The sequence below is a fragment of the Rhizopus delemar genome, genomic scaffold, assembly GCF_000149305.1.
Source record: "Rhizopus delemar RA 99-880 supercont3.2 genomic scaffold, whole genome shotgun sequence".
Classification (NCBI taxonomy): Eukaryota; Fungi; Mucoromycota; class Mucoromycetes; order Mucorales; family Rhizopodaceae; genus Rhizopus; species Rhizopus delemar.
In genome coordinates, this window is record NW_027137828.1 from 2196909 (window position 1) to 2209026 (window position 12118).

The following is a 12118-nucleotide window of genomic DNA, read 5'->3' on the forward strand; positions in this document are numbered from 1 at the left end:
CATTTTAATGCATCAACAATAAGTTTATTATAGGAGTAAATAGGTGTTGAACAGAAGCCTACCTCCCCTTTTTATTAGAATTTTTTTTTTTGTTACCCCTTATTCTTAAATTAGTAAGTTTTATTACCAACGTCTACTGCTACCAAAGCATAATACTTGATCTATAAGCTATACTCCCTTTTTTGTCTGTAGTCGATCAATCTATTTTTTACTTTATTAAACTACATCCTTTTCTTTTTTTGTATATAAAAGGAATACCTTTCATCTTCTTCAACTTCTTCTTTTCCTTTTTTTCTTTCTTTTCTTACCCAATTTACTATTCTCTTTCTCTTTCCATTGGTAAAGGAAACTTAATTATGAATAATCAAATAATAGCAAACTACGAACAGCACAATTCATCATTGATACCTGAAAAGTTACCTGGAATTGACAAACTTCCAAAACTAGAAGAGAGCGCAACATCTTCTCCGCCTTCAGCTTCATCTTTTGCTGACAATAACGACAGAGATCAAAGCATGCAAGTCTGCTCCAACACTTATTTACCTCCTCCTTCCAACACTGGATATTCTTTCAACGGCATTCACAACAATCATCTTTATCATCAAAACATGTCACCTCCTCTTACCCCAGCCGTTTCTCCTTCATCTGTCTTGCTCGACTCAATGCAATTCAAGCGAAAGTTCTCTGTTGATATCGGTCCATTTGGCTTTGGAACCAATATGCCACATCCAACTTCAATGAATGATCAAGATGCATTCCGCAGAAGTTCCTGCTCAGCCATGTCCATCGATGAGTCAAATGGATACTCTGCTGCAGCCGCTGCCGCAGCTGTTGTCGTAAACGCTCGCTGTCCTCAACCTAATGAATACTTTATGAACAATCCAACAATGCAATCATCATTTGACAACAGCAGATCCCCTAATGCTATGACCACCACCACCACCACCACCACTCAACCCACTGACGTAATCCCTACCACCAAGCGTAGAGGTTCCCGTGCTCATCTCAATGGTCCTACCACTCAACATAAGCATGGATGCAAGTACCCGTTCTGTACTTGGAGCTTCAAACGATATGAACATCTTAAGCGTCATATGCTTGTTCACACCGGGAAGCGTCCTCATGTCTGTCATTTCCCTGGTTGTGGTAAAAGCTTCAGTCGATCCGACAATTTCCATGCTCATTATCGTACTCACACCAAGAAATTACAACAACAGCAAAATGGTACAAAGAAATCCACAAGCAATGCTTCAACTGCTGCTGCTGCTGCTGTTGCTGCTACTGCTGCTGCCGTCGTTGCCTCTGTTGCAACGAGTACTTCAAGCATGACATCTACACCTCAAGTATTTGATGAAAGGTCCCAACCCAACTATTTTACAAAACAACCATTCGATATGGCTTATCAAGATATTTATGGTCATCACCATCATCACCATCATCATCATCATCACCGTTCCAATTTCCAAACTGCTGAGGTAAGTTTATTTTTAATAAATTAGATGTGTGTGTCCTCATTTATTTTTTATTAGGAAAATGTTAATTATAATAATCCTTTGCGTAACTTTAATCAATCAACCTTTGGAATGCATTCATCTCATGCTCCTTCTTTATTAAACCATGAAGTTCATAACCAATCTTTCTTTGCTGCTGCTTCTAATGAATCTGACAGGAACAGTCAATTTGGTTATACTATGAACTCTTTGGTTTCACCTACTGCTCATAGTCCTGGCTATCGAGAGCCTTATGGTTATCCTAATTACACTATGACTGCAAATACGAATGCTATGCCTGTTCACAGTAACACGATGTCACCAGTCAACAACAATAACGTGGGTGTAACAACAACAGCACCTGTCAACACCAACAGCGGTAGACGTGCTTCCTCTACTGCAAATAACAATAGCAACAATCAACAAAAGGCACACGTCTGTCCTATACCTCAGTGCCAACGTCGATTTAAGCGATTAGAACATCTTAAGCGTCATATGCGTATTCATACACTTGAAAGGCCTTTTGCATGCACATTCCCTAATTGTCATAAAACCTTTTCACGCTCGGATAATTTATCGCAACATATGAAAACCCATCAAAGAACTGAAGACCGTCGTAGAAGGCAGCAACCATCACAAGAATTTAATCCTATGAATAAGCAACAACAGCAGCAACAACAACAGCAACAGCAGCAAAACTTACCATCTTTGTCTTCAGAAAATGACAATTCTACTATGTTAAACAATATGGTTGGCATATCTTGGCATTCTGCTAATACTGGTACTGTTGGCTGTTAAAACAATATATGTTCCAAGGAGAAGAGGAAAGAGTAAACTAAATAAGAAAAAAAAAAAAAAAACAAAAAAAAAAAAAGAGGAAAGAATTCTATTTTATTTTTATTTTTATTTTTTTATGTTTAAACCATATTTCATATATGATTTTACTTGTTCTTTTCAATTTTCTTAACTTTTTTTTTTTTTTTTTTTTCTCCTTCTTTACTTTCTCCCCTTCTTTTATATTTTATTTGATGTATAGAATTCAATTTTATGCTTATCTTTTTTTTTCTCTTTTTCTTTTTTTTTTTTTTTTTACTTTTATGAAGCATTCCACAGCCAGAAAAAAACAAACAAAACAAAACAAAACAAAACAAACCCCCCCTCAATTTGCATTTTCATTTTATTTTCTAGCATTTTTTTTTTATGTTTAAAAGAAACAAAACTCGTAATATGATTCTCTCACCCACAAATACCCATACTTTTTTTAATAAAAAAAGAAGAAAAGAGGAAATATAAATTACTTTGATTAAAAAGTGCGATATTCTTGTTCTTGTTGTGGTTGTTCATTGACTAATAATGTTTCTACTTCTTGATTATTATCTGTTTCTATTTCAATTCTAGTAGGCAAAATGCTTCTTTCAACATATTTGGATGGTGGAATCTTGAAGCATTGAATACCAAGGAAATCACAAAATGCATTAATTACAGCAGTAGCTCTTATATAATATCTAATAATAGTGAAAATACACAAAATCCAAAGTACTTGATATTCTGGATAATTACTAATGTACATATTATTTTAACTAAACATACAGTCTCTAATCATCTATAAACTTACATGTCAAAATAACCAAGAAGACTAAATAATAACCCTACACCCAAACTGTAATAAATACTTTTGAATTTTGGGAAGGTAGATTTTGTTAAATGAGCAAGAATGATATCTGAGGCCATCTCCCCAAACAAATATCCAACAAAAACACTAAATAAGATGTAATGCTCTTCAATAAATATCGTGGATCCAGGTGACCTTAACCAAAGATAGATAATGATTGTGCACAGTAAAAAGGGACCCAGTACATCAACAAGTGCTTTTGTTGCATTCATAGACTTTTTGTGACATGCTTTGTTAATAGCATATATACTATACACAAGTATATGAGTGGGACATGATATCCAAGAATTTATATACAGTACCTAACTGGTAATTGTGTTGTAACGAAGAAAAAGATGAGACCATAAATGAAGAGGTTCGCAAAAGTAGTTTCAACAGGTAAAAAGGAACTTAACCAAGAAAACCAGGATACTTCAGAGATAGGTACATGCCATGAATCAGGACCTATACATAGACATACAGAATATCAGACACATGCATCAATCATTGTGTATATATTTTTACCATAAAGACCCGACCAAATGAAAGCAAGACAAGTTACAATGATACCTTCTGTAGGTCCGTTTACATATCCCAAATACAACACACCCGTATAATATTCTTCAGCAGTAGACATATAAAAACCAGCAACGGTCACATAAAGTAAGATTGCAGCTGATACAGAATGACCCAAACCAAGAGCTGCAGCTTGTAATATAGCGACATACGTGCAGTTGATAGCATCGCATCCGTGATCAAACAACTCCCCCAGAGGGGAAGAAGTATTTGTACGACGAGCTTGGCGACCATCCACATTATCAAAAGTCGAATATAACCAAAGCCCTAGAGCAAAACTAAAATAAACCCAACGTGGTCCTTCTGTGCTGAGGTCAGGGATAAATATACAGGCAAGAATTACATTAAATATCATAAAAAATAGACCAATTAAAGTAATAAGATTAGGTCTATTCAAAAAATGTCAAAATAAGAGGAAGAATATAGCAAAATTACTACTTACGCTATCCAGCGCGGGAATAGAGTAATAGCATAATCCCAATAAGGTCTTAGGACATATTTAGTTATTGGTGACTTATCTACAGCTCCATATTTATACAATCGCAAGTTTTTTAACTGGGAATCTTGAAGATACTCGGTATAAGAGGGTTTAAAAAACTGACCCATTTTTTATTTTAAAGGAAAAAATAAAGAAAAAATATTTTTTGTTGTAAAAAGGAACCAAGGTATCGCTGATAAAACTCCGAGCTGCTGTGTCACTTCTTTTGGACTTTAACTAAAAAAAGCGGCTTATAGATCAAGTATTGATAGTATATATACATGTATATTCATAGTATGCACATAGCAGAGCCTGAATCGTGAAATTAGGATGGCAAAAATGCTTTTATTTGCAATCCTTTACGTACTTATATCCCCAAAAATAATTTAAGCTTTACCATAACTATTTTCTATAATTTAAAGTGAGTAAGAGTAACACAAAGAATACTCTGTCGTGCAGCATCAATAGAGGAAAGATCAGCTCCACTCACTACTGCGTAAATAGGTTTGTATTATTATCGTTGCACAGATTCATTTTCAGGTACAGCTTAAAAAGAGTGGCTGATACGGTGCTTAAGGCACAAGTTGTCAACTTTGCAAAGCATAAAAAACGCCAATTGATACTTTAAAATCTATCATTCATACTTGTAAATCTACGAATTACACTGCAAATAATACCGAATATTACTCAAATTCCAAGAGCGCTGTTTTTCAAAACTTAATAGATCACTCAAAAATATAGATCTTGCACTGAAGATGAAACCTAAGCATCATAATCATATATATTTGGTTTATAGCTTTAAAAAATTGTTATATATGGTAAACAAATGTTTATTTTTACGTTAAAAAATTAGTTAAAATTAACAGTTGTTTAAAACGAAAATCTCTCCCACACTGCGAACTTTACATTTTTTTTTTTATTTTCTTAGGCAAAGCCTCATCAATATATTTGAACATGGTTCTTCCCAACTCTCCAACTTTTACTCAAGCGGCGAAGCTCTAATCTTCATTACCAAAACATAAAGCTAAGTACAAGTCCTGTACTCAAGCTGTAACAGCAATTAAGATGTCCTTAATGTATGATCATATTTTGCCCCCTCATAGTGATGATTCTTCGACTTTGAATGCTTTGCAAACTAGCATTTTCAGAACGTCTAGAATAAATGGTGCTTATTTATTTGATATTTCGGCGTGTAAAGAAAAATATACTGATCAATAGCGCATTTTATTGCTCAAGGAACAACATCCTAATGTCCCCGCTTGTGTTCCATTGAATGACGGCCCACGTCGTTACCTTGAGATGTATATAACTCAACAGAATGATCACAACAATATTGTAAACAATCGTCTTGTTTTTCCTAAAGTTAATTTACAAATTCATCCTCAGGCTTCCCTCGATTATTCTGCCAAAATATTTAATCTCAAACTAACACATCTCCCTCTAATTCCAAAAGAAGAAGTACCAGCTGGACTCCAGCAAAGTTTGGCAGGCTTTGGTGAAATTATGAATGTCGGAATCTCTACAGAATCTTCTACTGGTTTTTTCGTAGGTACTGGTCATGCGGCTTTAAATGTTCAAAAAGATTCTAATGTCTCAGAAGTCAAAGTATTCCAAGAACTATGCCACCAAATTAGTTGATGTGAAACCAATGACTTCTTTCATGCGACTTGGAATAATATGCCAACTTGATGTTGATATTGTCACAAGGTGGATACCTTTTTTTTTATTTTGCGGATGGTGTCTTTTTCAACTTTTGCTTTATTACGATTGTGCCAACGATTATACAACAATATTTTATATCATCGAACTATTAGGCTACAGCCTTTTCTTTGGGGCTATATACTGAACGATGCACCCACTTTAGCAAATGATCGTACGGCGGAATCGCTCTCTCAACAGTTTCGAAATCAACGAATATGGCAGAAATTCTCTTCAAGGAAATTCAGACCATTGGGAAATACTAACAATTACCATTCGCGAATTGGTATTGCCCAATTTCGGATCAAAAACTTCTGGAACGCACCTATGCTCCTACAAGTGCGATCGGTGTGGTATAGGGTGCTCAACTTCAAGTTACCCACAATGTCCTACCAGCACCACATTCATAATGCCGAATCCTCTCAATACAAGCTATGCCATGCAGATGAAGATACAATTGAACATTTTATGGTCTTCTGTCCCCCCAGACAATTCGTTTGGAATTCCGTTCTTCAAAGCTTTTACCCTGAACTTCTGTTGCAACTGGAACATCTATGGATTCTTCTTCGTTCGCTCAACCCTCCACCTTTGTTCCTTATTTACAAAATCTAGCATTTGTTTACAGTCGTTTCATCCGTCTTATAGTTCATTTGGTACTTTCACTGGCAATTTGTCTTTCAAAACATTTCTTATCAACTGTGTCAGTTGATGATTGTGTAAATTGGATAAACTATGTATATTCATTTTTCGATAGAGGTCTGGTCCTTGAGTCAATGCTTTAAAAAAGCTATCCGCAAATTTACAGTCAAAAACAGGCATGTCTTTGACCTCTGTCACTTATTAAAATTGGAATGATACAGAGAAGATTAACATGACCCCTGCACAGTCAAAAATGGATATTAAGATAGTCACGCAATTTGATAGTCATGGTGGGTAACTTCTTGTCCCTAAATGACTCAATTTCCTGTAATTCATTATCATTAAACACTTCATACTTCTTATAATTGATATCATTTACCATTAGACATGTACCACTTTTCTTCGGCTTTCATTTTACTGAAGGCCCTCTCAAATTTCATTCTGCAATCGTCACTTGGTATATTCAAAGGATTTTCATCAGTCTATTCAACATCTTCCTGCTCTTTTAACTCGTCGATTTCATTGGTATCATCATCAGTTTCTTCGTGGGCTTCTTCAATGTCTTCTTCATGGAAGCTTTTTTTTTTTTTTTTTTTTTTTTTTTTTTTTTTTTTTTTTTTTTTTTTTTTTTTTTATTTTATTTTATTTTATTTTGAGCAAATTTCTCATCAATAAAAGTTTTCTCGTCTTGAATGTCAAGAGGTTTCTTAGATAAGAATATAGACTGACGATAGATTGATTAAAGGTGGGACTTGACTAGTAGATTGGAAAAGAACTCTGGAAATACTTAATATCACATTCAAATTATTGAAAGCTTTATACTTTCCTTAAACAATCATATATTGCAGCAGCCATATCTCGATGCATGTTTTTCATTTATCAATTACCTTACATGCTTTTACTGACAGCAATATTTAGAATATTGTCCTCCTCATCTATCAACGTTTCTTAATACCTTTTTGTTCAAAGAAGCGTTCCTGAATATGCTAATGAACATTTGGCCAATATCCCAGTTTGCAGACAAAATATAATTTGACGCTTGGTATTCAAATATTGCTATTCATCATACCAGTTGGATCAAAAGCTAGGCTCACATTTATAAGAGAAATGCTATTACTATTTTTCATATCCCATAGAGGCATTAAAAGCTTGTTTGTTGCCAAAGGAGACGCGTTACTTCATATCTGAGCACCGTGAAACAAAACCAGTAAAGAAAGAAGCAACCAACGTGTCGGTATCATAAGGCTTACCTTTTGGTGAAGTATCAGAATCAAATGAAGTAACTACTAAAAAAAAAGGAGAGTAACAAAGAAGCCTTCCATTAAGTCTTTTAAGTTGTTAAAAAATTGCGACTGCTGCAATATATGGTTGTTTAAATTCAAATTAGCTTCGCGCGAACGCGCAATTTTTCTCAAAAAAGTGGGTGGTATTTTCAAAAAGCCTGTAAATTGAGAGTGGAAACACAGTACATAAAGGGACTTGTCAAAAATGCTGAACATGTCGAATTAGAACTGGGAACAACATGTAAATTGTTCTCTACAAGCCTGCGAGAATTAGATTAGTGGGAACAGTTTATCATCAAGAAGAACGAGTTGCCAATCTAGAAGATAATGCAGAAGACACCAAAAGTAATAATACACTAGATGCATCAAATACAGGTTGGGGATATGCTCCCTTTAGTAACCACGTCAGGATTCTGGACCAAAGAAGAGGCTCAACAATCTATAAACGTAAGAGAACTCAAGTCAGTACTTTTGGCAAAACAACTGTCGTATTTACCTTAGTAATTTCCTTAGTCTCGTGTGAGGTCACTCAAAAAATTCTTAAGCTAATAATTTGATTGCATATTGTACGATACATAGCCTATGTAATTTATGCCGTACTACCTCAGACCCTAAACCACATTGTTATATTCTAAGACATTGCTTTGAATGAGTTCCCTTTCTCATCCTTATCCAATAAAGAGGCTCAAGAAACTCATAATTATTTGACTTATTTATTAGTTTCATTAATCGAGAGAAATTAACACACCTATCCCACAACAACTCCAAGCAAAAAAAAAAGGTGCGAAAGTTGAACAATTAACCTTTATTTCCGGCAGCACAACGGGCTTGAAATAGGCTGTGAAGGCAGGGGAACGACATCACTCATTTTTCAATATTTAACAATGCATAGCCGCTGTACAAACGTTTCTACAACAGAATGCCGAATCTCATTTACTATTTTTCGTATTTTCTTTTCCATTTTTCTTATAAATTATCAGTCAATAGTGTACATCCCTGTGCGGCACTTAAATAAAACACCATTTACAAAAAAAAAAAAAAAAAAAAAAAAAAAAGACTTAGAAATACAAATACAAAAATCGTGCAACAATCACAGTATTCAAGCAATTTATCAACACATCCCACGAACCTAGAATAATTAAGCAGATATTTTGAGCAGAATCAAACGGTAGCTATACGAATCAGCAATTCAAAGAGCTGCGTTCGATCAAATACAACGACAATGGATGTCATTACAGGTGGATGTATTTGCCGTAAGACACAACAAACTACCACACTATTGAGCACTGAACTTGAATCCGGTAGCAGCAGTAGACGCTTTTCAGCAGAATTGAAAGACCAAGAGACTTTATCTATACCCACCTTGGAAACTGATTCTGCAGATTCTGAAGCAGATCAAGGCGCAGAGATTGAATAGAACAAGACTAGTGACACCACTATGGTTGAGCCAATTTTGGTATACAATTTAATGTCTGAGATAATGTATTTATAGAAAAAGATTAAATATAAAAGTATCTAATGTTTATACTAATCTGAATTGCTGAGTAAAATATAGCTATTAATGTTCAAGTACCAATTGAATACACTATGAAACTACTACAAGTCTTCATAATGCTATTCTCTATGGGATTGGATACTCGAGACATTACTAAGCTTTCCGCCAGTTTCCAGTATATTTCTAATTAGATCCACCAATTAAAGAGTCCCCTGTTATTGGACACACTACATACAATGATTTGAAATGAAACACATAGAATCACCAATAGTTTGAAGAATAAAACCCAAGATGGTCATGAGCTGCATGGCTATTATCGACGACTATAGGATGAACAAAGTCAGGTCAATCATCTTAGGGGAATATCTGGACGGACCACTGTGTCCGGTAAGATCGATATTAGCATTTATCCGGCAAACAACAAACATTCGTGAAAGACTATTTACTGATCATACACTTTTCTTGACCTACTCGGAAAAAGAATGCGTTACTTCCTCCTCAGTCAGATCCACAATAGTAGCAAGTTGGATAAAATCAGCAATGCAAGTAGCAGAAAACGATACAACATAATTTCAAGCCCATTCAATTAGATTCGCATCATGTAGCGAAGCAGTCGAGCTAGGATATTCTGTTTAAGACGTAAAAAAGCATGCAAGCAGAGTTTGAATTCCAACGCATTTGAAAAATTCTACTATAAACCATCATTACAAGTATCATCCAATACAGCCATTAACCATTCAAGTTTTTCTTCTAGGGATAACAGTATCATATTGGTGATTGGAGTGGAGTTAATTAGGATTAGTTTAGGTATAACAAACAATACTAACGTTGACGAAACAAAGACCGAAAATGTAATACATACCCGCCCATGGTACTATTTTTTCTAGTGATGCAACTTTGAATTAATGTTAGTATTATTTTATAATTTTCACTTATTATATCCATCCGGCTGGTAAATTTTGTCTGTTCTGAAAAAATAAACGACGATTTCCGAAAAATAAATGACGATTACCAAAGAATAAGTGGTGCTACCTGAAAAACATTTGGGTGTTTGTTAACAAATAATTGTCTTTTTGGGCTAAGTCAAATTGGCGTTACTAATAGATTATTGTCGGCTGTGATGTATAAGCTTTATTTCTTTCCTTTCGCTCTAGCAATTGAATAGCATGGCAAAAGATACATTTTTTTATGAGAACGGACACAATAATGCCTACAATAAGGATAGAGAGTCTTCGATTCGATGGAAGGTGAGTTAACCGAACTCAGTGATCCAGACGTAATACTTAAAACCATACGAGCCAAAAGTCCTATTTGAGTCTTAAACCAGCAGAGAAAGAAATTACTGCAAAAGATTCAACAAAAAAGGCTACAGAAGTGGTCAAGAAAGCAGCCACTACAAAAACTACAACAACCAAACCAGAGAGATATTTATTGACCGAATGATCGAGGGTCCTACGGAAAGAGGAAACGTGACTTTGCATGCAAAGGATCTTGGAATTAATCCTCTTACTGCTATGCACTGGTGGAAACACTATCAATAAACAAGGAAGATAGCTTACAAAAAGCTGCAAAGGGATTCCGGCCGACCCAATTCACTGACTCCTGAGCATGAGCAGCACATTCAAAAAATTGTAAAAAAAGACTCACAACTTTGTGCTGATGACGTTATTGATTCTCTGAAATCGCAGTTTGAGGGCTTGAAGATTTCAAAGTCTCAAATGAACCACCACTTGAGAAACAACATACTCATTTCAATAAAGAAGCCAACCTTCGACCCTATGACAAGAAACTCTGACAATAACTTGCAAACGAGATACAAGTGGTTCATGAAGTGGAAAGGCTCGAATCTGGGTTATACTAAGAAATGCATTTTTATTGATGAGGCTGCCAAACCAAAAAAAAAAAGAAAGCTTGCAGGAGCCAAAGGGCAAAGATCAGGCAACAATATGATTGAAGAGCCTACTATAGAATACGTTGATGTGGAGGAGAGCACTGAATCGAGAACAACAAGCCAGTAGCAAAAGGTACAACTACTGCCCTCTTTGTAGGGTTTATAAGTGAGCTTCTTGATATCATGGACATGATCGAAGGTCTTATGGGTAGTTATCTTGTAATGGATTATTGTACTATTCATAAGTCACATCCAATGATAAGAAAAATTGAGGGTAGAAGTTATAGAGTAATGTACTTACCTCCTTGTTTGCCAGGGCTCAACCCAATTGAGCAGTTTTAGGCTATAATTAAAGGAAAACTCAAACATCGTCGAATGAAAACTTATTGAGTCGAAGTGCTGATGCTTGTAATCAAGCTCTTTATGACTTTCCTTGTCAAATCATCCACTGTTGCAATAAAACACCCATGTGAGCATGCTTTTAAAAGCATACTATGATGTTTTCATAACACCGTGCCTTTTTAAAATATAAATATTGCGAAAATTGATATGGTTAAAACAGTTTTATTGGGTTCAGCAAAGGACCTTTAATGAGGATTTTGATCCGTGAATATATCATCATTATGCAGCGATATTACAAGATGACAGTCCAACATTTTATACTCATCAATTTTGTTAACATATTTATCATTGAGGTTTGATGAAAAAACATAAAAAACTTGACACATTCAGACGCTAATAACCTCTTGAGTCCTATCTACTATGTGTAGCTACTATTCTATGTGAACCTAGAAAACAAGCATCTTGTATTACAAGCTACTACATGTTGTAAGCTCATTGTAGGCACATTGTTATTATTCGATTGTAGCTGTGTTTGAATGGATCTATATAAATGGGATGGGAATATTTCTTTTTAA

At 35.1% G+C, this 12118-nt stretch overlaps 5 protein-coding genes across 5 annotated transcripts; 4 read left to right on the top strand and 1 right to left on the bottom strand.

Moving 5' to 3' along the window:
* Window positions 1-356: 356 nt before the first annotated feature.
* RO3G_03075 (uncharacterized protein) lies at window positions 357-2288 on the top strand (the record flags this gene model as incomplete). Its single annotated transcript, XM_067657666.1, has 2 exons — window positions 357-1475; window positions 1530-2288. 2 exons carry the CDS (start codon window positions 357-359, stop codon window positions 2286-2288), a joined length of 1878 nt encoding a protein of 625 aa, XP_067513767.1.
* A 505-nt stretch (window positions 2289-2793) lies between these two features.
* RO3G_03076 (uncharacterized protein) lies at window positions 2794-4323 on the bottom strand (the record flags this gene model as incomplete). The annotated part of the gene is made up of 6 exons (XM_067657667.1): window positions 2794-2995; window positions 3106-3411; window positions 3465-3606; window positions 3667-3984; window positions 4048-4106; window positions 4160-4323. The coding sequence occupies 6 exons, from the start codon at window positions 4321-4323 to the stop codon at window positions 2794-2796; spliced, it is 1191 nt and encodes a 396-aa protein (XP_067513768.1).
* Window positions 4324-5010: 687 nt separating this feature from the next.
* On the top strand, window positions 5011-6505 carry RO3G_03077 (uncharacterized protein; the record flags this gene model as incomplete). Its single annotated transcript, XM_067657668.1, has 3 exons — window positions 5011-5013; window positions 5414-5800; window positions 6017-6505. The coding sequence occupies 3 exons, from the start codon at window positions 5011-5013 to the stop codon at window positions 6503-6505; spliced, it is 879 nt and encodes a 292-aa protein (XP_067513769.1).
* Window positions 6506-9037: 2532 nt separating this feature from the next.
* RO3G_03078 (uncharacterized protein) lies at window positions 9038-9232 on the top strand (the record flags this gene model as incomplete). Its single annotated transcript, XM_067657669.1, has 1 exon — window positions 9038-9232. One exon carries the CDS (start codon window positions 9038-9040, stop codon window positions 9230-9232), a length of 195 nt encoding a protein of 64 aa, XP_067513770.1.
* A 1244-nt stretch (window positions 9233-10476) lies between these two features.
* Window positions 10477-10753, top strand: RO3G_03079 (uncharacterized protein; the record flags this gene model as incomplete). Its single annotated transcript, XM_067657670.1, has 2 exons — window positions 10477-10557; window positions 10616-10753. 2 exons carry the CDS (start codon window positions 10477-10479, stop codon window positions 10751-10753), a joined length of 219 nt encoding a protein of 72 aa, XP_067513771.1.
* Between the last annotated feature and the right edge of the window lie 1365 nt (window positions 10754-12118).